The 27,111-nt window shown below is 42.9% G+C and overlaps 1 protein-coding gene across 5 annotated transcripts in view; it reads left to right on the top strand.

Annotated features, from left to right (window-relative positions):
- The window catches only part of dgkb (diacylglycerol kinase, beta), a 56,542-nt gene extending 31,082 nt beyond the window's left edge, over nt 1-25,460 (top strand). For all 5 annotated transcript variants that reach the window (XM_061081362.1, XM_061081359.1, XM_061081363.1 and 2 more), the window contains 6 exons: nt 4,801-4,865; nt 16,071-16,161; nt 18,244-18,439; nt 23,132-23,252; nt 23,405-23,465; nt 24,862-25,460. In XM_061081362.1, the coding sequence (XP_060937345.1) occupies nt 4,801-4,865; nt 16,071-16,161; nt 18,244-18,439; nt 23,132-23,252; nt 23,405-23,465; nt 24,862-24,969 (642 nt within the window). In that variant the 3' untranslated portion in view covers nt 24,970-25,460. The remainder of the gene's footprint in view (nt 1-4,800; nt 4,866-16,070; nt 16,162-18,243; nt 18,440-23,131; nt 23,253-23,404; nt 23,466-24,861) is intronic.
- The last annotated feature ends 1,651 nt before the right edge of the window (nt 25,461-27,111 follow it).

The following is a 27,111-nucleotide window of genomic DNA, read 5'->3' as shown; positions in this document are numbered from 1 at the left end:
ACGTATTACACGTTCAATTATGTTGTGACAAGTCGAGCTTCACTGAACTTTTACAGTTTCAACCAACACAGGCCAAGAAACGGCCGATTCCCAACTGGCAGGTTTAGAACAGACACTTCACTGGTGTATTTAAAACTCAAACTAGACTTTATATTGAGGAAGCAAATCTGCAGCACAATCATTGGGCCTCATGGAAAAATAACATTAATGAGTATAAAAAGAAAACGGCTATGCAGTGTTTGAACCGCAGACCTTCAGGTTTTGACCCTTCCTTTAAAGTGACCAGTTGTTTCCTTGCTGCTGAACCAAACTTGTGTTTTTGTATAAAGATAAAACCTCTTTGTCGTGTGTGTCTGATAAAGTCGTTCCATCCCCTGTTTGCTGTGTGAGGGATTAGCGCCCAGCCGGCGTGATGAGGACAAATGAAGTTGTTTGTGGAGGATTACTGAGACTTTGAGCTCTCTATGGATTTAAGTGTGATATAATATTTTGTTGGCATCGAATTCTGTAAAAAAAAAAAAAAAATTACAATAAAGATTATGCGACAAGTCAAGCTAATAATTACCTCAGAGATTATGCAGATGTGCAGCAGATTGTTTCTGTAATGACGCCGTTGAAGAAAGAGAAAGATCAGCAGCAGCAGGGGGGGGGGGGGTCACGGCCAAGGCTTGAATCCAAAGTCAAGTTTCAATCTGTGTCTCACTCCTCTGACACCAGACTCAAATCCTCGCTGACAAACTGAAATATTTACAGTAAAAACCTAAATTTCTAGTTGATTCAAATCCCACAGATCAAGTGATTCTCTCAAAAAAAAGGGGGCGGTCCTAACCTCAGCATCTGCCACGGTCCCGTTTCGGACGGAGAATTGATGGCGCCATCCCTTTGGGAGGATGTGGAAGTGACGTGAAGTGTAATGATCTCAATCAGGGCCCAGGGTGAGAGACAGAACTAATCACTGAGCACGCTCCACTACCATAATGCAGTCAGTCGCCCTAACGACCCCGGCCCTCCTGTCAGAGCCATTACTCTCCCCTGTGGTGAAAGGCACATCAAACCGCTGGGGCCCACTCATAATTGGACCAAACTTTGAGCTATGAGAGGACATTACACATGTCCTGTATTAATTTGGGTGCCAGATTTTTACATTGGTAATTATTTGAGGCCAGCTAGGGGGAGAGAGAGAGGGAGAGAGAGAGAGATGAAGACGTCCCACTGCCGCGAGGAGGTCAAGGCTGGAAGACGTGTGTTGGTGTCGCTGACTCGTCCTCTAACGTTCAGGTTTCATGGTTTGGTTTTTTAACATTACACAACCAAGCTCCAGATGTTTTAAAGGTTAATATTATTCTCACTTTGATACTGAGAATCCTGTAAAACAGTCCCTTAGTATCTGTTCTCAGGCTTTCGCTCACACTCGATGGAGTTTCTCTCCAGAACAAACGTGAACATCCATTTTTCAGGAAAGATTGGGATTCAAACATCTGTAACTCTGACATCTGGAGAAACTCAATCTGCTGATGAAGAAGCTCATGTGATGCAGTTGGTAGATCCGGACCAGGCTCTGTTATTGTCTATCATGTGCTAAGAAACATTAGATTTCAAGAGTGAAGACTGAGAATTTTCCGTAATCTCATTAAAATGTATTTGCAGATGTTGAAACTCTTGAGCTCGACTTGAGCTTAACCTCTCGACCTGAAACGAGGTAACATCTCCTCAGTGGAGGATTTTCAATTCAAACATCTGTAACTCTGACATCTGGAGAAACTCAATCTGCTCATGAAGAAGATCATTTGATGCAGTAGAAAGATCCGGACCAGGTTCTGTTATCGTCTATCAAGAAACAGCAGATTTCACATTTTCCCAAAATCACATTAAAATGTATTTACAGGTGTTGAAAACTAAACTCTTGAGCTCGACTTGAGCCACAACCTCTCGACCTGAAACGAGGTGTCATCTCCTCACTGGAGGATTTTCAATTCAAACGCTGTAAACAAGCTCGAGTGGCAAAGTTTGTTCATTTAATCCGAGAGAGGAACCAAACTACTCCAGGATTTTAAATGAAATTTTGTAATTAAAACCAAACCAACAACAGAGTGATAATCGAATACTTTTTAACAAACGTATATAAAACTTTCAGTAATCTCTTAAAAATCCACTTGCGTTGTTATTATTTTATTAAAATGTGCAAATCACAGATTTCCAACATGGAGGTCGTGATTATCCGCATTTAGTTTTTTAAAGGATCATATCTCATAAAGCACTTGCTCAAATGAATGATTTCAAGCGTTTTGTGATTATAAACGAACATAATAAGTGAAGGTTTTTGTTTTACATATCAATATATTAATATATCACATATTTTTAATGTTGATTTCCTCCTTAAGGCAGCGTTTGGGCGTCTTTGCAGCTCGAAGCTTTGCAGCTTGAAGCTTTGCAGCTTGAAGCTTTGCAGCGCAGCATCACTGCAGAACAACACGATGCTGGATCCACTCCCAGTTGCTTGAAATCACTGTTTACTGTTGCAAAGCTGCAGCTGCACTTGTACAGATCTCAGAGAATAGAGCCCAAACCAAAGGGGAGACAACCTTCCCTCGCGTTTGCTCTCTTGTTTGCAGCTATTGTCCTGTTTGTTAGAAAAATCAAGACGCCGCCTCTCAGATACATCCATCATCCCCACTCTCCGGCTCGTAGTGGAGGCGGGAGGCGAGTCTGCAGGGATCGTGAAGAATTCTTTTGGTCTTCTGCTTACAGCTTCTTGAAGAGACATCAAGAGGAGCTCCATTGATTTTTCCTCTTTTTGGCTTCTCCTAAATTTCTGTGCAGAGAGCTAGCAGGGGGTCCTCCCTGTAGGTGCTGTTTCAACGGTGCCACTCAAACCGGAGCGGGTCAAAACAGATTGCTTCAGTGGAGAGAGGAACAAGGTCTCCCCCCCCCCCCAAAAAAAGAAAAGTTTGGATCAACTTTCTCCAACTCTTTCTTGAGCTGCACAACTTTCATGTGTTTGTTAGAGGTTTGTCTTTTTTCACAAAGAACGTGTCGACGTTTTCCTGTTGGAAACGACTTAGAAGTGGAAATTAAAGGAAATTTTAGTGTCACTTTTGCCCCTTGAGAAAATCTGTTGACAAAAATCCAGTGCATCTCTATCACAAAGCTGATCTACTGTTTATGTAGATCTACACATGCAGTGTTCTTAAAGTTATTATTAATAATTACAACCAAAAGGTTTCATTGTTTTGCAGAGAATTAGATTTATATCTACATCCTTTAAAACCAATCGTACAAATGCATCGTACTTGATGATTAACGCTCCACCTGGTGTTATGTGATCTGATCAATATATAAACTGATGATATACGTTAAGGGACGTTTACTCCTGGTATTGATAATCTTACTTCATCGATTTTTGTCCGTTTGTCTTCAAGATCACACAAAAACTACTGAGCTGATTTTATTTTAGAGATTTAGTTTCTTTGACAATTGTATTTTAATATAATCAAATTTTGTATTAAATGTTTTATTTACCTTCAGGATGAGATAAAAAAAATTCTAAGCATGTCCAAGAACTATTTAAGAATTTTCTGCTAAAACATTATTCAAAGACCTTTGTCAAGATTAAAACTGGGTTTGTTATCTGAAACCATTTCAGCAGTTTTTCCCTGAACTCAAATTCGAGATCTAATTTCCACTGATCACACAACGCTGTCCAAGTCCTGGTTCTGTGGGAGTGGAGCCGTGCTGCGTCTGTACATCACTATAAATACACCTGATGCTACGCGTTCACGCTCGAGTACTCCATCACAGTCTTACCAGCCTGAGATGGTGTTGATACACTGGTGCGGCGTCTCCGTCAGTCACACCACGCTAACGTACCTAACATGAGCTGTATCGCCTTAACACCACGACTCCGACGTGGCTGCACTCTCTGCCCCGGGTCCCGCACAGAGAGAGGCAGGGGGGGAGAGAGGTCGAGTGACATATAGAGAAAGAGAGGGAGAGAGGGAGGGAGAAAACAACTTGGTTGCCACGGCGTCGGCAGCATCCTGTAGGTAAGTCGGGAGCTGTGATTACTCGCAGTGCGTTTAATTAATTAGCCCGTGTGGAGGCGGCGTGCTGTTCGTCAGGTTCTCTGTCGATACGTCTCCAGCCCGGGATCAACCTGCTGCCTCCTCCTGCTCACGGATCCCTCCATCTCTCAGAAAGACTCTCAGGGGACACACGGGGGGGGGGGAGGGGGACCGCTGAAGTCAGGGGAGTCGATTAGAAAGAGCTCCAGCTGGATTTGAAAGACTACAGTTGTGTAATAACGCATTTATAACTGAATAGCACATCATACAAATTGTCATACCGGCTTTGGAGGCTTTATTTATTCGGGTTGTCCATCTTATACTTATGAACAAGATATTTTAAAATCGCCTTGCAGGAATTTCTTAAAATCTTCTGCAAACGCCCGGTTGAACTTTTCCATGACGTGATTTGATTTTGGTGTTCAAAACACAATTTATCAGGAAAACCTCCAGGAGAATCCCTTATTGTTGCTTTATGAACCCAGTGTCTTAAAAACAACTCGACAGAATCCGTTAAAACTTGAACTGTTTCCTTAGACTCGTAGATTGATTGATTAGATTTGGGTGGTCAAAGGTCAAAGTCACGGTGATCTCAACAAACTTGGTTTTGGCCTCTTGGAAATGAACTGCTCAGATTTGAGGGGTCCTAGGTCACGATTGCCTCGTATGAGAGAAACTAATGTTTGATTATTTGCATTGTTATTGTCCCTTTTATTAAACATCAGGTTTTGTCTTTCAGGACGCCTCCATCGCTCATCGCTTCCACGTCATGAGGGAGAAACATCCCGAGAGGTTCAACAGCAGGTATGTTTGTGTGTCTGCTTCTTTTTCTCCAATATACAAATGAAAATGTATGAACCAAGAATTTGCAGATATCGAGATATTTTAAATTTATCCCCCAAAACCCTTCTTCAGAATCTAAAATCAAGGAATTTAATCCCCCGATTTTTTGCCGTAATTTCAAAATTGTTTTTAAACCAATGTCCCGGATGGAAATACATGTAGAATAATAATAAAAAAGATTTAAAGACATTGGAATCAGTCTGAACAGACCTTGCCTCTATGTGCTGGACCTCAGCGTCCTCAGGACACGCTGCTGTGGACACTCGCTGCAGCTCAGCAGGACCAATTGACGAGCGTCACATTTAGCATCGGTGATTACCTCGAGGAGATGTGTTCACCTTTGGAGAAGAGCAAATGTGGCATCTATGTTTCCATCAATATTTAACGTCTCCGATATGTCTCCACTAGCGCCGGGGAGTAATTGCGAGCCTAATTGAATTTGCTTGGCTAGTTTGACATCGTGGATCAGTCAGAGTGATGACACACGGCGTCCTCATGATCCCATTTGTACTCATTATCATATTTTACCCCGGCCTCAGTGCAGCGTTTAGCCAACTGTCCTCCTGCTGCTCACGGCTTGAACACGAACATGCACCAGAGAAAGTGACGAGATGGGGACGAACGTGTGATATGATGGTTACCCATGGTTACAAGGGATGTGCCGCAACGGTGGAGAAACGCCAAGGAGCACGAGATAGAGAAAATGAGTTTCTCAATCCCACCATTTACTGTTTATATTCTCCACTGCCACCTGTTGTGCCAAAATGAAGCCAGAGAAACTCACATGGGGGCCGCCATTTTGTGCTTTGACATTATTTGGGGCCAGAGGAGTAATGGTCGTGTTATGGAGCCACGGTTTCAAGTTTCAACACGAGTTGGTCTTAGAGGTCAATCGTGAAGTTTCACCATGTTTTTATATCAACAAATAACCAATTAAATGCTCAGCCATATATTTATACATATACACAGTCAACATAGAGAGTGTTGCATAATTCCAACATGGCGTCACTTTCCTCCGCGGTGTTGATGAACACTTTTCCCTCTCGGCTCCGGACACACGGACGGCATCTCTGTTGTTTTATCCTCTTTTTTAAGCCTCTGTGAAAAATGATTGAGATATTTTAAGAAAATTATTCTGTCTGTTATTTGAATCCCGTTAATAATTCAGGAGGGGGAATGGGTTTAGGATCTCTCTATTACACACTCTCCTTGCCAGTTCAATAATGCATGATTATAGTTTTTCAAGGTAGCACAGATTTTGTTGGATTTGTCCGAGGGGCTCGTGTCCATTGGAAGTCGTCTGTATCGCAACTTATCACCGAGTCATTTTCCTGCAGCCGGAAGCTTCTCGCTCAGGAACTCTGGTGACACTGGAAGCAAAGTGCCGCTCGTCTCAGGGGGAATATTTTATATTTCAACTGTAACAGGTCGAAAAGTCTTTGTCACTGGAATGAATGAGGAGATTAAAGAGCAACTGGACCTTTTTAACTAATTCAAAAACAGCATAAAACTCTTTTACTATAGCAATGCACTGGAATTACTGTATATTTCGGTTTGTGATTCTTAAATTAATGGATAAATAATCTACTGTTTCTTAGACGCTGACATTATAAAGCATAAATCAGAATTTTACGTCTCTACATCTTTAGAGACACAGCTGAATCTAACATCCTTGGCCTTAGTTATACAATAGTTTTATTCCAAATGTTTTCCTCTTATTGTGAAAATTAAAGTGTAGATTTACTTACATCTTTAAAATAGTTGTATACGCATATATTTTCATATCTGCCTTTATACCTATGTAGTCTAATAGGCATTTATATTTATGTGTATTTCAATATCTCCAGATACTAACACACAAATACAGTTTGTACAACCTATCATTCTGTGCCGCTGCACGTTACTACAAGTTATGGTACAATTGATTATTATTGTGTATTATGTTCATATGAACTGTATTTCTATTTAATTTGCATTTTCAATCTATTGCGTTTTTATTCTCTTCTCTCTCATTCTGAATATCTGCTGCTGTAATAAGTGAATTTCCTCAGTTTGGGATCAATAGAGTTTTATTTTATCTCTCATTTCATCCCCAATAGATATAAAAACCTTTAAAAATAGGAAATGGAGTGTCAGTAAAAAATAAAATATAGTATCATACATTCAGACATTGTGCATTAAAAATACTTGATGATTATTTGCTCATGTAAACCTTTGAAATCCTTCCTTTGCTGCAGTTTTCAAGGTCAGAATAAATCCACCAAGCATCATAAAAGACATAATCGGAGAGGAACAAATGTCAAATATTGAACGATTAGATTTTAATCTGGCAGCAGTAACGGCTCCGTACGTCTCGCATGAACCAAATCTTTACATTTTGTCACAGTTTGACCTTAAAGAAACTGAATATTTAATCAGCTTTAATTACCAACCAAACAACATCATGTAGCTTTTGTTAATTATGGCAGCAGAGGATTCTGCTGATGAAATGCAGCGGCCACGCTCTCTGTCTCCCGTCTCCCTTCCTTCTATCCGTCTTCTGTATTTGCACCTTGGGGTGATTACCAGGGTGAAGGTGTGAAGATTTGACACTCGGCAGATAGATTCATTTACTGCCACTGCCGGACCTGGAGGTGATAATGAGGTCGAGGATTAAAAGCAGACAATCAGTCGACCCGTGACGAGGGGCTGCGCCACCTCCTCCTCCTCGCTCGCCTTGTTAAAATACACTATGTGTTTTTGCTGAGCTCTCATGTAATTACACACTAATCTCTGACCTGGGGGGGGGGGGGAGGAAGGAGAGGAATAGAAAGAGTTTCTTTTTGTTGTATTGCGTTTATATTTATGTTACTTTATTTCTGTTTCTTTGACCTTCGGATTGTTAAATCGTGAGCCACACACGACTTCTCCCTGATCCCGATAACCAGTTTTCAGTTTGTGTGTGTGTGTGTGTGTGTTTGTGTGTCTGTGTGTCGCACACCCACTCTCCACAACCTTGCTTTCCAGCTCACTAGATATAGGACACATTACTTCCTGCATTGGCAGTGAATGTTGGCACTGAACATAAATGGTGAGGTGTAGAATCATCCAGGATGAAAACAAACTCCCTCACACAAAGACTTCCGACTGGATTCATGTTCCAGATCAGATGAGTTATTATATTCTCTTGTTAGTTTATATATTGGTTTAATTTCTCAGGATCCTTGATGTATATTTTCTGTTTCACCAAGATCTTATTATAAAAATGAAACTGGCCTCAATGCAGAGGGACGTTTTCTGATCCTTGTTTCACTTTGGATATAGATCCAAATTGGTAAAACACCCAAATTTGTTATTGAATCTTTAAAACACATTTTCAGTTTAGTTCACAATATCCTTGAACTTTGACCTTCAACCACCAAAATCTAATCAGTTCATCTTTGCGTCCAACTGAACATTTGCACCAAACTTTGAGAAAATTCCCTTCCGGCGTCCTTGAGATATCGTGTTCACAACAATGGAACAAACGGAAAAACCTGAAATCATTATGCCTCCGACCACTAGATGTCACTAGTGCAGAGGCCAAATACAAACAACTCGTAACGCTGTTGTAAACAAACATGTTGGACAATCTCCAATGTTCCATAAGTCAAATAAAAAATGTTTCAAACAAGTCATTTGTTTAAATATTTACATTTACGTTGTGAACCGTGCCTGTAGAACATCAGTGTCTGGTTTAGCAGCTTGTTCAGTCGCAGCTCAGTCGACCCCGAGCGCCGGCGAGTGAGCTCCGAGTTAATTAATGTCACGGAGCAGTGACACAACTCGTGGAGGAAGCCCTGCCCCCTTCGGCACATTGGAAACGTCCATGATTTAGGTCTGGTGGTTAATTAACGGTGTCATTCTTGTCTGGTAATTGGTTGATGAATCACAATTAAAATGTGTTATTACGTGATTAGAGGAAGAAGAAAGCTTGAAACTTGCGTTAGATATATGTTTTTTTACACAATGCAATTGTTACAGTGAAATAAAAGATGTCTCCCAACTAAAAAAACTCAAATTAGATTTGATAAAAATCCTTTCCACTCACATTAGATAACATCGCAGGACATTAAAAGCTGCCGTGGCCTCGTGTGCGATGTTTTCATTCTGCCGCATCAGTGGTGGCACCTTGATGTTCCCCTGATATTTGCTCTGCTTACCCAGATCTATTCTGGGTCTTGAGACATCTAACAGCGTCAGCGCGCTCCTTCAGAGCCGCTCGGCCCCCGTGCGCCCACCGCCGCTCGCTGTGCTGTGTAACCAGCCCGAGTTAACCTTTCCCGAAGGCACAGGGAAGCCCAGGCATGGAGCACTCTTTAGCATAATGAGTATGTTCATCAAAGTGCTGCGATGGGGCCGGCGGATTCACCAACACAACACACCCGGGCTAATGTGTGCGCTCGCATGGACGTGTGTGTGTGTGTGTGTGTGTGTGTTTCCCTGCCGAGCTGGCAACGGGGCCACAGGTGATGTGGCTCTAAATTACACATGCACTCGCACTCATTTACACACACACACACACACAGAAACACACACACACACACACACACACACACACACACACACACACACACGCATGGTGGACCTCAGCAGCGGCCGCCCTCAGACCTCATTTAAAGATGAAATCGTTTATGTGACCAAAGTGTCATCTATAATTAATGATCACTTGTGTGTAATTTAGAGGGATCTCACCTGTGGCCCTGTCCCCTGCTCAGTGGGAACACACACACACACACACACACACACACACACACCACAAGCACAATCTCATCTACACACAGGACTCTACGTGCAGTAGTAGGGCTCAGCAGAAAAATAATAAAGCGATAATAAAAACAACAATGTCAATGATATAATATAAACATTTTTAGATTTAACTTCATTATTTTTATAGCGATCATGACTCCCTGATATTTGCTGTGAGAAAATTGAACAGAGTTTTTTCAAAACCTTTTAATGGAAGAAATAATTATACGTTTAGAAAATGAGCAGAATTGTGTTTGCAAAAAGCACAAAATGTTGTCAAACCTGAACAACCACAAATATTGTTTGTCTTTACAAACACTGTTAACGTTGTGGAACATCCGCATGTTTATAGGGACAAAATAAATTTGGTTAGGTTTAGATAAACATCATGGTTTGGGTTCAAATCAGTACTGAAAATGATAAACACATGATTTACGGTTATGAGATACTCGTTGCATTTAAATGTCGAATTATTGCATCAATGCTTCATCTGCCTTCATGTTCTCAACAAGGTGATACCTAGAGGTTAAGTCTTATTCAATTATACAGCACATCACGTTTTTTTATCCATGCAGCACAAGCATGAATATAAGAAAAGAAGTCACACAACCAGAAGAAGTAAACTTTGTTGTCATGTCGGAATATTTTGCTGAAAAATGAATGTTTTAAAACTTGTGTATTAACGACCTTTAACTTTGTCAAATTGTCAGGGAGGAACTTTAACTATCAGCACAACAAACTCCTCTGAATGTGACTCTTGTCGTCCTCTACATCCACCTCATCTCCGATTTGCAAGTTTGCCCCTGTCATACGAACTGTGACCACTGGGGGCGCCTTCACAATAAGATTTCACAATGTTTTTTTAACAGATGACATGTGGGACCCGCTAAAGAGCGTTAGCGACTGAGACTCTTGAGAAGGCTGTGAAGATCCAGCCTCCGACTGAGTCTCGCTGCAGAAGCTGAAGAAACTTCTCGCTGATGAGCTGCTGGAGGTGTCAGACCTCAGATAAACACGTCGCTTAAACACCTCTCAGCTCACGTAAACAATATAAAAATCGTTAATTAGCACCGTTGCTTCGATAACGTCATGTCAGGTGTCAAACAAATCCCTCAAGTGAAAGTTGAAAATCGATTTATTGTGATGGTACAGTGTCAGAAATAATTATCATTTCAACTTTAGGAGGAGCTGGTTTTGTTATTTACTTCACATATCTTCAGGTTTTCATGTGATATTTGGCTGATGTTCTGTTCTCGTGTCTTTTATAACTGGCAGAAATCGCACTAGTTCTTCAATCGTTTGATTTCTTCCTAAAGATGTTGGAGGTTTTATTTCTCGCATCGGTAGCTAAAAGAAATACATTTTTCAAACCTGCTCGCTGCGTCTCTGAAGGCAAGACGACCCGACCGGGCTCATTCCTCAAACTGCCAGGCGGAGTCGGCGCGCTCCAGGCGGTGTCATGTTAAACAAAACAGTGCGTTGATGCAATGCACAGAGTTGGTTATGTCAATGTGATATTTATCACCTCTGATCAAGAAGGAATTAGTGTGAAAATAAGGTCGTAGATCATCGTGGGTTAGATTAAGTGTCAGTGGGGAGGAAAAAAAAAATCAATGGCTGTGTGCCTGGTGCTCAGTTTGTCCAGTGGACGGAGCAGCTGAAGGTGCTGAGGCCTCAGGACAGCAACGCTACGCTGGAGCTCATCGTCTCCGACGTCCTTTTAATACGCTGAGCGGACAGCGAAGACTCGATGAACATGGTTCAGTGTCTCACTGTTTGAACCACATCTGTCTTCCTGATGTCCAGCCAAGTGGGAACTGTGACATCACCCAGTGGGTTTGTGAGCTGCTGTTTTCAAGCCGTGAGTTTGTCCGACGCCATTAGTAACCGTGGAGCCTGACTGAGACCACTCCCACCTTCACCTGAGACCCCCATCATGAGATGCCTCCAGTGCTGTCTGGTGTATTTGACTCTAAACTTCTAAAACCTGAAACTAGATTTTGAGAGGAAAAAGAAAACAGAAATAAAGCTCAAATATCCCAGATACAGACATTATCTTGTACAGTCGGAGTCTGTGCAGCAGTGATCGGGGGATGGAGCTGGAGGTAGCAAGGCCCCCCCCGAAACATGTGCTCAATCATGGGGTGGAGCCACAGTATCGAGGTCCCACTGACACACATGCTTGACCAATAGGGAGTCAGTCTCATCTTGCAATCATAACCTTCCACCTCAATATTATATCATGTATTCCTGTCTTTTAGTTTGGTCCATCTCCCAACCATTAACATGGAGGAGGTGGGATTTATGACCTTTACCGCAGGCAACCACCAGGTGGCGATCGAGACGCTTCAGCTCAGTTTTTGGCAGTAGTCTTGTCCTCCATCTTTACGTAAGATTTGGTATAGAAATGTACTTAAAACCGGTGTAGTGGCCCTCTGGTGGTCAATTGAGAGAATACAGGTTCCAGGCACTCCCTCATTCGCTTCACAACCCTTTTTATATGAAGTCGAAGTCTTGGTCTTTTGGTTTGTGATGGGTTAATTAACCTCGTTGTGTGTTTTTTGCTTGTCGGCCACACACTTTGTATCCACGCTCTTCTCTCGGTGTCGTATCATCATTTGTTTGTGCAAATCCTGTAAATGACTCCTCAGCGGCTCAGGAAACCCGAGCCAGTGTTGTTCTTTCCACCCGGCAGCTGCCACTTCTCCAGCCGGTGTCACATGCACAGCACACCGCTATAGTTATTATTGCAGTGCACTTTGCATCGATACACTGCAGCTACAATCACAACCGAGCCCTTGTGGCCACTTGGGGAACTTTACAGAGAGAAGCAGCTTTATTCATGAAAAAACTCAAATCGCTTACAGGAGATTTAATGAATGAAACATCTGATGTCAGCCAACATTTTAGGGAAATTGACACTTTATGTTCACTTTTATTGCACTTACCATAAAGTAAGGTTCCTCCTGATCCACCTTGAAAGTATCATGTTACTCAAATGGACTCGCTATTAATCCTGGGACGGGCGGGCCGCTGCTGAAGACCCCGCTCGCCGTCGGTCTGTGGGATGAGCCCAGAGTTCAGCATCAGTCGGCAGATAACGAACGACAATCCGATCCGGCCAATGAGATGCTCCTAATTACCTAATGAACAGGGACAGGAGGTGATTTGTTGCCATGGAGCGCTTGTTAGGTTAAGTGGAGGGAATCGACAGGACAGTCAGATGTTGTCTCTTCATCTCGATCGGTTCTTTTAAGGTGCTTCACTTTTCCTGCTTTTTGGCTCCGGTTTCCCCAAGTGCAGTTTCCTTTGCTGTACTGTAAAACCTGAGATCTCATAGAAGAGGTCATGCTGTAAACTTTATGAGAATCACTGGAGTGTAAGAGGTTTCTGAAGTCTGAAGCACAAACTCCCGGTATTTTAATAGTTTAATACGTGCAGAGCTTTGCTTCAGTTCACCCACAGACCAACTCGACCCTTTCACACGTGCACTCATGTCTTTACATTTATTTTGTATGCACCTAAAACAACAAAGAGTGCGAGGATCCAAATCCTTTTCACAATGTGCGGCTTCGCTCTCTCCATCAATCCCGGACCACGGGTTTTGAATGCGCTTTTCAAAGTAGCCGCCTTCATTTGCCTGTTTGCAAAATGCCCCTGACCTCCTGTGCTCGTGCTCCTGCTCCTGGGTTTGTCGTGAGGACGTGTTGTTGTTGTTGTGAAGAAGAATCCTCTCGGCTGCACGGCCCTGTCGCCCTCCTGCCTCTTCCCACCTCCCTCTGCTATTGACCAGGTTGCACATTATAAATCAACTGTGAGTTGAGCTACCTTGCAAGTACCCTAATGAAAGCTCATTTATAAAGTGGCTAAATGGTCCTGACAAAAGTCCTAATGAGGAAATCAATAATTCAGTGATTGTTACTCTGCTTATACTAATACGTCCTCCTTGTAGTGCTTTGATTCCAGCTAACAGAGGGACATTTTTTACCCTTTTCACTTCTGCATGTCAGCACTGTTGTTGCTGTTTTCAGTTTTTTTTTTTTCTGCCCTTGAAGCTTTGAGATAAATCGTCTGTTGCTTGTTGGAAAGATAGAAATCCATCTGGGACCTGTGCTTCTGTATAGAATTAACCTGCACTCTTCTCTCTTATGAGAAACAGATATGAGTGATAGATTTAAAGGAGAGAACAGTCAGCATAAGAAGATTGTTTTTTACACTCCTGTCCCTTTTGTTTGGTTGTTGGTTATTTGGGTTGTTTATCAGCAGGATTATACAAAAGCTATGAGTGATGGGACGTAGGATGTGAAGGAACTGATTAAGGAGCTGATCCAGGAATTAAGTATTTCTCTTTAACGTTGCAAGATCTGGTGTTTGTTCACAGATTTCCCTGAAACTAATGAGTGTATCCTTATTTAAGAAGAAAATTGACATTTGCACAAACTATATTGTAGAGTGACTAGGGTTGCAAAATTCCGGGAATATTCAAAGTTGGAAACTTTCCATGGGAATTAACGGGAATATACGGGAATTAACGGGAATTAACGGGAATAAACGGGAATAAACTGGAAATGTTGTGGGTAATTTATACTAACTGTATTTACCTTGTCATATACAGACATAAATATAAACATTTTGTTGTGTCATAGGCTGATTTGAGCCCTGAGGAAACTTTGGGCACTTGACTATATGCTTCTGCATCGTTGTGTCATTCTTAACATAGGTCTTTGCACAGTATTTGCAAATGTACACAGCCTTTCCTTCTACATTGGATGGGGTGAAATGTCTCCACACATGAGAGAGTGCACGTGGCATTGTTCTGTAGAATAAGATGAGAAAAAAGTTTGTAAAAAAACGCTAATGCAATGCCAGAGATATAAATAGTTAGCCAAACAATTGGAATCGTCTGTAAACATATTTTACAATTGATGGATAAATGAATGGAAATAGGCTAGATGAACAGATGAACAATCCTCAATCAGCATGCTAATATATTTTCCCAGTAATATCATGGAAACTTACCTGACTAGTCCTTCACTCTACAGCAGGCCTCAGTAGCCCTGCTGTAGAGTGAAGGATGCTGGGAGTTATCTGTGCATGTGATGGAAGAATGACCAGTGGAGGGTTGAAAATCAACGTTCCATACATCTTTAAAATAGAGTTTTGAAAGATGTTTTTATTGCTCAGCGTTTAATTTGCGTATTTTTTTTTTTTTGGAAAGTTTCCGGAAAGTTTCCGGAAATTTACCGGAAACTTTCCACCCCTTTGCAACCCTAAGAGTGAAGCTGCAATTAAACACTGGACTACTCAACCAATCAGGCAGGTTCAGTGCTGTAGACCACAAAGGTTTCTGATCTTTAGTCCTACCCCCTGAGCAGGGACGATTTTAGGTTAAAACTATTTCTCAGTTACTCCATTTAGACCCTGGACTCTGTGGTCAAAGTTCCTCCAGTGGAAACGTGGCTTTAGTGAGTTGAAGAGTTGTGTTTGTGGAAGGAAAAACCACCGTCCCACTTGAGGAACCATACTGGTGACTGTCTTTTATAGAAAGTAGCCAAGATTTGTAGAAAAGATTTGCAGCTTTGTGCTTTTTGGAGAAAATCAAAAACTTGCTGAAGGAGAAATCTGGAAATGATGTGAGAAAACTACTAAGTCGACAAAAAATGTCTTGTAAATTCCTTGATGACATAATAGGTCATGTTCCTTCACTTTGAAAGAGCAAAAATAAATTATTTGTTACTATATTTAATGTGTAAAATGTCATATTCTCAACATTATGTCTGTTTTGCATGATAAGCACGACCTCAGACACCAAACTGCCGCACTTACTAATAAAAATAAAAACAAAATTAGACCAAGAAAAAAGCGACGTGTGTTTGATTCTCGCAGCCGTGAGAGGACGTGAGCAGGACTCGGACAGATGGTGACCCGCCCCTGCAAGGTCGTCCATCACCAGCCTCAGTAATGGGGGTGTGAGCTGGAGGAAGCCCGGGGAGCAGCACCCCAGTCCTCTGTTAATTGCCGGGGCAGCTAGACGACCCTCTTACCCCCCATCGCAGGGCCCTACTGTCGGGCACGGGTACCCGGTGACCACCCTCAGCTCCCTCCTTCACCGGCGCTGGATTCATCATCAGGCTTCAATATGTGATTAATGAAGCACATTATATTCCGTGGAGATTAATGACATTAGACGTTCGAGGTGTATTTCCTGTGTATTTTCTTCTCAAACATAAATACACCTTGTACAGAAGAGTCTGCTGCTGCTTCTTTCATTTTTCCTCTCACTCAGCACTAAGAGAAGACTTTGAGATTTTGATGTGGGGGGGGGGTGGGAACAAAGAAACGCCCGTGTTTGCTCTCTTCTTGGTCCCATTGCAGTTCCTGCTGTCTTGTCTCTTTCAGAACAAAGAACAAGCTGTGGTACTTTGAGTTCGGCACTTCGGAGACCTTCTCGGCCACGTGCAAGAAGCTCCACGACTTTCTGGAGGTGGAGGTAAATCAAACCGCGTGTGTTTTGTGTTTGTCGACACGGGAACGGAACAAAGAACAAGTCTCTGCTTGTGTTTGTATCGTATTATAATTATTATTATCACAAGAATCCAACACTGAGAAGCATTCTTTGTTTTATTCACTCAGGATTCCAGTGAATGTGAAAAGCCCTGAGAGGAATAATGGTGCGTCTGGAAATTATTCTGGTCAACCATTGTTCCATAAATAGCCCGAAATTTATACTAGTTTCAGATTCACCCAGACAAAGTGTTGATGGGTGAAGGCTATCTGTGCGTCTCCCCAGCCGCTTCTCACTGATCCTCAGTTCAACACACAGGTAATTAGCCCGACATGACCCCGCTGCGTGTGATATTGAGTGATAATGAAGATGGTGTCTATACAATTCATCTTCCCCCTTCTCAGAGCCGTCCACACAGTGTTCAGCTCTTTATTAATTAGTGTTGGAGCCGAGGTGAGGACAGATCCAGGCGGGTTTAAAAGCCACTAGTTTAAATATTATCCTTTTATCATAAGGCCGGGTGGTTCTGCTGGACTCTTTTCAGCTGAGACAATATGAATGGGTGTTAAATCACCCGATCGAACCTGCACAGAGGAAGTCTTCACACGTTTAAACACGACCCAGGGTGAGCTTTAACGCCAATGTCCGAATCAGTCGGACCGAACCTTCAGCAGACTCCACACCCCCGGCTCCTCGGTGTGAGGTTCGATCGGGCCGACGACGTGTGAATGGAGCAGATAACAGGTCGGAGGGGTCACGGCGAGCGAGGGGGCGTGTTGATGACGCTTGGGTGCCGCCCCCCTCCCGTACACAAGAGTGTTTTCAGAAAGGTGAGAACAACAAGAGGATCTGTGGGCGCGAGCTGCAGGTGTGAAAGGGAAACTCTGGACACCGTGCACACCTGAGTCCTGTGTGTGAAACGAGCTACAGAGACAGACTCGGGTTCAGATGGTTTAGATCCAGGCGTCAGACTCAGAGACGGGTTCAATCCGGATCAGACGAGGTCAGACGGTTTGGAGGTCAGAGACAGAGGTGTCAAAAGTATTCACATTCATTACTCAAGTAGAAGTATAGATACTAGGGTTTAAAAATACTTTTGTAGAAGTTGAAGTATCAACTCAAGCTTTTTACTTAAGTAAAAGTGTAAACGCACTGGTTTCAAAACTACTTAAAGTATAAAAGTAAAAGTAATGTAAGGGAAACATTTTTTCCATTAAGGACAAACTCTTAAGCCGCGTCTCAGGGGCCTATAGTGCACTACCCCCCCTCCTCCAAAAAACACATTTTTCTAAAGGCCATTATGACTATAATGTTATATTAAAATGTTATGTTGAAAAATGTGGGATGCACTAGGCTACCCGCTTGAACTGCAAATATACCCATTGAAAATTATAAAATTTTATTACAATGCAAATACATATATTGTTGGAAGAGACCTTTGGACTCAACACCAATAATCAAACTTGACTATCTAGAGGAAGTAAAAGTCGTAACAAGGTCGTGTTGCCTTTTTTTGTGTGTTTTTGAACGATGACAAACCGGAATGAAAACAAGCCAAAATTAAATAGGAGTAACGAGGCTATTTTTTAAATGTAAGGAGAAGAAAGTACAGATATTTGCGTGAAAATGTAAGAAGTAGAAGTAATAAAGTCGTCTGAAAAATAAATACTCCAGTAAAGTATAGATACCCAACATTTCTACTTAAGTAAGGTAACGAAGTATTTTTACTTCGTTACTTGACACCTCTGGTCAGAGAGAATGACTTTGATTCGGGATCGGACAAGAGAAAGAGAGTCACCTTCCTTGTTTGGTCCAGACCTTCGGACTTTTGTGGAGTACTGCACCTAAAGGTCTTGATGTTACCATGGCTACCAAATGAAGCACGTCATTCTAAGAGACCACTATACACTGAATTTATTATCAAAGTCAATAAATATGGGACAAATACATAAAACCTTTTCCCTGGATTATACATTTAAAAGTTAAATGTCCTGACCTGTTGAACTCTGCATCTTCTCCGCCAAATTCTCTCTTTGACCTTTCGTTTCCTTCTCCTTCCTCTCACAGTGTGACGGTGTAACTCTGGACCTCACCAGCATCTCCCTGGAAGGCATCGCCATTCTCAACATTCCCAGCATGCACGGCGGGTCCAACCTCTGGGGCGAGAGCAAGAAGAGACGGGGACACCGCAGGGGGGGGAAGAAGGGCCAGGACAAGAGGACGCCGCTGGTCGACCCCAAAGAGCTCATGTTTGCAGTTCAAGGTAACACTGAAAGTATCAAAGGTCGTAGAAAGGACCTGCTCCTGATGTACATATATAGTATTTAGATATAAAGGGTCCATTTCTGCACTGAGAGCTTCTTTCTCAAAAGGCAGAAATCCTGACACATGGTGAAATAGCACGATTCCAAGGCCCTGAATGTATTTGGTTATGGTTTGTGCAGTTGGATATTAATATTAAGGATTAAACAGTTCTGACAGTGGGCGTCCCTCTCCTTGTGTGTGTCCTTGCTCCGATGAGACACATCACAGATTAAACTTTGGGGCCAAACTTTTCTCGAGCACATGAATATTTCACCGACGACAAGGTGACTCATCTCGAAGCAGCTTTTTGTTTGCAAAGAAGAGACAAGTCAGTGTTTGGAGCCGTCACCTGTGTGTTAGAGGTGTGTGTGTGTGTGTGTGTGTGTTAGTGGTGTGTGTGTGGGCGCCAGTGGACGGGCTAAGCTAATAGGAGCGGACTTCAGGGGGGTGTCGGGCAAACCCCTGAATCCATTTACGTCAAAAGGAAGCTCATCATTGGGGAAACATGAATGAACGGAGCTGGTGAAAACGGTGGAAGACTCGTGAAGGAGGAAAACTGTGGATTTACTTCCAGAAGATAAATCCTGATCATTTTGATGATCTGCTGACTTTTCATCTTCCTCCACCATCATCTCAAAATGTTCCTTTAACCAGTGGAAAAAAATCATGTGCCAGAAAAGATTGAACGTTAAAGATTTCGTTGATTTTTTCCTGCGACTCCACCATCAGGTCAAAATCTTTAATTCTTCCCATTGTTTGGTTTACGACCAAATGATTAAAATACCCGTCAGCCTCAGCTGCTCTCTGTGTTTAGTGCTAATTAGCACATGTCAGCATGTCCATATGTCGAACTCGGGTTCAGCATATGGGCCTCAATATGTCGAGTCGGTCCAAATGTCAAAGATCATTCGATTTCAGCATATAAGACACACAATATACACACAATATACACAACACGGGAGGAAAACTAAAAACCGGACATTTAAAAGCTAAATCAGGAGAAACGAGTATAAAATAAATGAGTTTTAACATATTTTTCTCTTCTCCCAAATGGACTGCTTCTATGTTTTTTAGATTTCTCTGTGTTTTATCTTTTATTTCCTCGGGTTCCGTCTGTTTGGAGGTTTCCTGCTGCGATGCTGTGTTTGTGCTCGGGGCTGAAGTGGATGTTAGGATCAGTGTCGGGATTCAAACATGACGAGTCAGTGATGCTCGGACGTGATGTTGATCCCCGGTGAGACTTTACTGGTCAGAACATGACTGGTTGGAAAAACCCGTCTCTGGGAAACTGTCCATGAGGGTTTTCCATTTTTCTGCTTCCTGATATTATTTATTATATCAGTTTGTTGTTTTCTTTGGATTTACGCAGCATTAACTCTGTAAAAACCGAGGAATCCCACAAACAAAACATGTCCTGACAAACACCGCTGCACATTTAGATGCTTATTGCTTCTCTAATGCGATAACGTGTCCGTCAGCCAGGTGCATTGTGGGACAGATGAGGACGCACTGCGGGACACTGATCAATTCAAAGCTCCATTAATGCCTGAACAAAAATCAATAAGTTTGGTGTTGACGGTTTAAAAAAAAAAAAATAGGCGACAGTCCGAACCTGGGAAGGCACTTAGTGTTAGAGGGAAGTGTCTTTGTGTGCCTCTGTGTCTCCTTGTATGTACGTACCCATCTGTGTGCGTTTATTGACGTGTGATGGAGTGCATGTGTGTGTGTGTGTGTCCGCTGTGTGTGTGTGTGTGGATGTTCTTTGTTGAAGGTGCCCCCAAGGTGAGCGGCCCAACTTGTCAGAGCAACAGAACGGCGTATTTAGAGGTAAACACGGGAGTGCATCGGCCCAGAGGGGGGGGGGGGGGACCGTGCAGCACGTTGCATGGATCAAACCGCTGGCAGGGAATTGTGTGTGTCTGTGTGGAGTGTCTGTGTGTGTGTGTGTGTGTAGGTGAGTGGGTGGCTGGGACATGAAGGAAGAAGAAAAAAAGGAAAAGCCCCTGACCTTTCGGGAGCTGTTAAATCGTCCCGCTGGTGACGCCAGGAGACAAGTCCCTCAGGTGGAAGGGACTGGCTGCGGAGTGAATTATTTAGAATGGGACTGAGGTTTCAGGGTGGGGGGGGGTGGGTGTTGATTCTCGGGACTGATGCCCCCTGACAAGCCCCTCGTGAAGCTTCCATTGGACGACCGGGCCTCAACACACACACACACTTTCCCTCTGTCTCTCTTTAGTTTAACTTTCAGCTGATCTGCTCCCTCGCTCTCTCTCTCTCTCCTTTTTCCCGTCCCGCCCTCTGACGGGCGAGCCACAGGGCGCCGTGGGTTCGAGTCCCATACGGACCACACGTCACTGTGTTTGTGATTGTGTGTTTATGGCTGTCATCGCTCGGCAGATGAGTGTGATTGTCGAGCGTCGGGTGTTTGTGTGTTTGTGTGTTTGGCCGCCAGCTGCTTATCTTGTGTGTTAATAATTCAACCTCCTCCCGGTGTCAACACTCACGTGACTCTGTTTCTCTCCCAGTTTATCTTGGGACAGTAAACACAGGGATTCTATATTTGGATGAGTCTGTTTTTTTTAAATTTTATTGTTCCAGGTGATTCATTTGCACCACTAATATGAGAAATAATAGCTGGTGATAAAAGATAAAAATGGAAATGAAGGAAATCTGACTTGTTTTGAAATCATGTGACTGCACTTTAGGAAATACTAGATCATTTTAATGTTATTTGAATTTTAATTCATCAGCTCCAGAGTTGAAATATTTTTCTTTACATTTCTGACCCTGGATTTCTTCGATCACCAAAGATATTTTTATAAACTTTATTTCAAAATAAAGCTCTGTAATTCAGCTTCTAAAGATCGAATGTTGTGCTTTTACTTAGAAGACAAAATTGCTAAAGAGGAAGTGATTCTCTGAATGTTGTTGCCGTGACGATGCTCAGCACCTGTGACCCCATTTAATGTCTGTCTAAATTCATTGTTGTGAAATAACAAAAATCTGATCATGAGATGTGATTGGTTACTGGTCGCTCCTGTAGTTTATCCGAGGACGTAGAAAAACTGCTGAGTGCTGCTCGTCTGTTTATTCCATCTGAACCTTTATTGTGTGTCTGAATCGCACTTAACCCAGTGCTGCTGCTCCCTGAGCCGTTAACAACACACACACATCAGAGTGTGAAGCTGATAACACAAACGCTTCAGCAGATAGGACAGATTTCATGGAACCAGCACGTAGAGGTTATCTGAGACGGTGAGTTTGTTCAAATAGTCAAATATTGTCGTATTATCAGTGAAGATTCATCTGAAAGTTAATAATTAAACCCAGAACCTGCAGGACAGAAACATTTAGCTGTGTTTGGTCTCTCTCCCCGGGCTGTAGCTCGTCCTCTGGAGCTCGAGGTCTTCAGCATGTAGAAGCTCTCTGCTCTTTCCCACACTGAGCACTCATGGGAATATTGTGTCTTTGTATCCCCATGGCAACGAGGCAGCCCTAACGCCGTAGTGACGCTGTCCATCATCCGTGTCAGTGCAGGTCTGTGTGTGTGAGGCTGTTTGCGTTAACGTGAGAAGTCCCGAGAGGGGGGGGGGGGTGGGGGGTGGGGAGCAGGTTTAAAGCCCAGTGTCAAGAGGTCTGCTGTGTGTGTGTACACACGCCGCTCCACTCCGACCCTGGAAAGCACCGCACTCACCGCCCGGCACTCAGATAGGGACGGACGCGTGTCCATCACCATGGCGACAGCTGGACACCGCAGCTTGGCAGCGACAACAACACCTCAGGACAACAGCAACATTAGCTACGACACTCGCTCAGGAAAGTCTGACAGCGACTGAGCAGCTACCGGGGACAGAGAGCTAACTCGCCCGCCCGCACGCACCCGCACCCGCCGCCGAGAACCGGGTCTGAGTTTCAATTAGAGCGAGTGCCCCCCCCCGACAGAGAGGCAGCAGCTTCTTAATCTGCGGAGGGACGAGTCGGTGGAGAGTCGGAGGCAGATGGGCCCTGCGTGACACGGGGGCTTCCAGCAGGGGCGAAATCAATGCTCATAACTGCAAAACAAGAGAAATTAATAATTATATGATCACAAGATTGCTTTGCATTGCCGGTGCAATCTAATTAATAACTGTTCCGTTTGTAGCTTGTTTTTTCTTGATGCCATTTCTCCCTTTTTCTAACAGGGAATGTAAAATGTCTCAGAAGGAGGTTTCGTCTGAAGTCGTCTTTTATCCTCCTTCACTTTCTTCTTTCCTTCCCCGTCCTTTCTTTCCAACATACATGAATATACATGTTGCTTTTTATTTGATATTTAATCATCAGCTCTGCTCCAAGTAAACCACATTGCAATATATCTCACCGGGGTTTTAACAAATTCAACTGTGCTGTAATCGTTTTCTGTCCCTGCAATCTAAATTCATAAACTGTAAGTGAGAGACTGTTACGCTGGAGATATTCTGTTCACTTTGTACATGACATTTTCTTTTAATATTTCCTTGTGTTGATATCATCTCCTTCGCAGCCGTAACACAGCAGATTTCATCTTTTCTTTCCGAATCATTACAACATATGTGTAAAACACTACATTGAAGTTGTTTTCTTTAGTGTGAATACATTTCAGAACTTGCAATATGTGTGTGTGTGTGTTTTTCAGACCTGTCTGACCAGCTGCTGGAGGTGGTGGGACTGGAAGGAGCCATGGAGATGGGTCAGATCTACACGGGTCTGAAGAGCGCCGGACGGCGTCTGGCCCAGTGCTCCTCCGTCACCATCAGGTCGGTGCATAGATCACATGACTTCATATCACATGTTGAGTTAGTCTTCAGTGTGTGTGCATCACTTCCTGTCCAACATATGTTACGTTCTTACACAGATTTTGGTTTGATTTGTTTTCCACTGACATGATGTTTCCTCTCGTCACTTGCAGAACCAGCAAATCTCTCCCGATGCAGATTGATGGGGAGCCCTGGATGCAGACTCCCTGCACAGTAAGCTGTCAAATCTACTTCCAAACACGTGCACAGGGGTGGAAACATAACCTCCTCGCTGGTGAAATATGACAGAGATTCAGTTTTCATTTGGGTTTGAAAGAACTGATTTCAAAATAAGACAGTGCTGTTCCTTCTCTCTGTTCCCTCCACAGATAATTCACAAACACTTAATGAAGCATGCATCACTTCTTCTAATTTGCTCAACGTCAACGTCTCACTCGTGAACCTCCACAAGTGTTTGCTCTCTATCCAAGTTTTCCAAATGAAACTCCTGGGTTTGTGTTGATTGCCGTCGTGTTTAGCTTTAATTACAACACGGCTGCAGATGAAGTGCTGCACACATTTACATACGGAAGCTAAAGAAAGCCGGCGCGTGACAAAACAAGGAGCCGCCCGAGTGCTCTTGTATCTGCGCCGAGCAAAGTTCGGATCTGACAACACGTCTCGGAGCTGCAGTGATTTCCACAGCCAGAGAGATTCATACTGTACCACGCAGCTGAATCAGTTGACCTGTTAAATGCTTGTAAAAAACACTAGAGATTAAATGGGATGTCATCCTGCTAATTATTAACAACAACTATGCAAATGCGCCTGGGTTCCTCGACATGCATATTTAACACCATCAACACATTTGCATTTTTGAAGTCACATATGACACGTAACTGTCTCTTTGATAAACAGATCTGAAACAGAACCTGCAACAGCTGGAGGGTTAAGTCTTGTAGGTAATTACCTCACGTGTTTGAGGTCTCACACAAGAACAATAACAGAAACACTATCAAAGCCACATGGGAAAAACAACCACAGCTACGAGTCCAGTGAGCCTTTGTTTGTGAAAACCAGTCATCACTCGAATCTAATACTTGTCTATTTGGGTTCCTTTACCGTAACACTTCAAATAGACGAGCATCAGATTTTAAGCGACACTACATGAGATCATGACGATGGTTCTACAGTTGAGACCGAAGCCTCAGCAGGTCTGCAGCCGGTCTTCACTTCCTGTAGCTCAACAACTGGAATCTATACAGTCCAAACACACATGTTTACCATGAGCGCTGTAGAAGTGAATGCAATTTGACAAGAAGTGCAACAAAGCCTCGGCTGGGAGGAGGTGAGAGCTCCACTCCTCCGTCTGTTGGAGTGAAGCAGTGAGTGGATGGCGGCTCAGATTCAGGAAATCTTCTGTTTCCAAAAAAAGCAAGAAGACAAGATTTGTCCGTAAACCAGGTGATGCTTCTAGAATCAAGTTAATAGGAGCATCAACTGGTTTGTGGACATTTCTTGTCTTCTGGTTTCTTCATGTCCTTTCTGTGGGTGTGAACCTGCCTTATTCTTCACCGTGTGTCCCTCAGCACCAAACTAACCTCTCCACTCTGATCCCTTCTCACTTCAGATTGAGATCGTCCACAAGAACCAGGCGCCCATGCTGATCGGGGCGCCGCAGGGGCGGAGCTTCTTCTCCTCCGTCATCAGGAGGACGAACGCCGAGAGCAAAGACTGACCCGCCGCGGTACGAGACCTTTGAGTCGTCCCGAGCTCCACGCAGAGCTGTGGTCCCAAAGTGGACCCCCACTCGGCCCGTTGGTGAAGAGGGTCCTCGATGCCTGTTTGATTTCCCAGCGTCCAGTAGCAGACTGTGGGTTCAGTGTGTGTTGCCTGCAGCATGGAGACCTCAGTGAGACGTCCTCGTGTCCGTCCGGGACGAGGCGTCTCCGGGACGCTTCGATCGACCGTGTGTTGTGTAGTTTAGCTCCGAAAATACCGAGGCTATTTCTGTGGGTCCACTTCTACCAGTTTTTTCTAAAAGCCTGTTTTTTTTATTTGTTTCTGTTGTGATCTGTGCCAAGTGGGATCAGTCCACAGCTGAATGTGTTTTTGTTTCATGATGATATTTTTATTTATTCATATTTGGCTGCTATTGATGTTTTTTAAACTTTTTTTTTTGTTGGTGCATTTGCATTTTCCTCCCGCTGCATGATGGACAGTGAGCGAGTGGTCGTGCCGTTGTTGGATCTGACATATCTGGAGTGTTTAGTGAGAAGTGAAGTTTCTTTTGCTTGGCATTTCAGAATCTATTTTATTTTTGCTTTGTTTATTTCACCGGCGCCTGCAAGTCATCTCTGTCATGTGTGGATCTGCCGTGTTGCTGCTCCGTGAGTGGGACGATTAGGAATTATTATTGATCGCTCATAAAAAATGCATGACACTCTTTGTTGTTGTTTTTTTTTTACGTCGCACCGGAGATTTCCGGACAGTTTTACAAATCGTGGTCACACTTTCTCCTGCATGAGGGACCGAGATCTGTTTTGACACTTGTGGAAATTGATCGTTTTTGAATCTGCATCGATGGCGCCGCTCGGTTTAATCATATCATACTTTATCCGAGAGAAGGCTGCGGTTTTCTGAGATTGTTTCGTGTTTTCTGAGACGATATTCAGGTACTTTTAAAATAGAAAAACATTTAAAAAAAAGAAAGAGTCCGGTGTTTTACTCAGTTGGTTCGTTGACTGTATAGTTGGACGTTGCCAAGAAGCTGTTTGACCTCCTCTGGTCATTGATTTGTTCTGATGTCTGTTGGGTGTTTATAGTCGGCTGCACATACAAGCCTACATCTACCGATTAAAGTCTCAATGCAAAATCGCCATTGACATATTTATAAGATTTAAAACTCGACTGAAAATCGATCCCATCCAGTGATTAGAGTTTTCAAGAGACATTTTACAGCTGCTCACGTGTGCACATACCAGCTGTAAAGTATTTTGTGGTACACTGGATTGTTCAGTACATTTCTGCAGTAATACTTATCTCACTCAGTCACACACCACTTTCAGATTATTGCTGATTTCTTACACACACACACACACACCTGCATGTTTTAAGACTCGACTGTTTTCAGTTTTTAAAAGTGCCAAACACCTGTGGGGACCGATCGTCTCTTTTGCTTTGTACGATGCCGCATTTTTGTACAGTGAGGTTGTATTTTTGTACACAGTTTTATTTATTTTTCTGCTTAACGCTTCACTCTGGAACTCACACCATGTTGTTCTGCCTAAAAAAAAATTATGCCTGCCAGTGTCGACTGAGAAATGTGATCACGGTAATAATAAAAAAAAAGATTTTGTTGTTTGACATTGTGTGTTCTGGTTTTGTCTGTATATTGATATCTTTCTATAATGATGCTGCAGCTATTGTGCAAAGTTTTTCCAGTTTGCAAAAGAGAATAAAACAGTTAATAACAAATTTGTGGCAAAACATATTTAAGCTTCAAGCTATAAACTTCAAAATACATTTTTCAACCAGCTCATATATGTAGTCGTATTGGTGCTAAACGCTGTCTCTTAAATATAAAGTATCTGGATATAAAGATGGATGAAATATCTCCTATTTCCTCTCATTAACCAGAAATGAAGCCAAAATTTCCTTTGGCTACCGATGCTGCCATCTTGCCGAAGACGTCTTTTGGAGGCAGAGTCTGTGTCCGGGGGCGGAGCCACGTTATCGAGACTCTAAATAAGCTCTTGACCAATCAGGTCTCAGTCTGAGCTGTTTATATAATACATAAGTAGTTAAAAACCAAATTTACTGGAAAATTAACATAATATAATATATACAGACAGACCATTTAAGAAAAATGTCTAACTCT

The sequence above is a fragment of the Limanda limanda genome, chromosome 11, assembly GCF_963576545.1.
Source record: "Limanda limanda chromosome 11, fLimLim1.1, whole genome shotgun sequence".
NCBI lineage: Eukaryota > Metazoa > Chordata > Actinopteri > Pleuronectiformes > Pleuronectidae > Limanda > Limanda limanda.
This window is presented reverse-complemented; position numbering and strand designations above follow the sequence as displayed.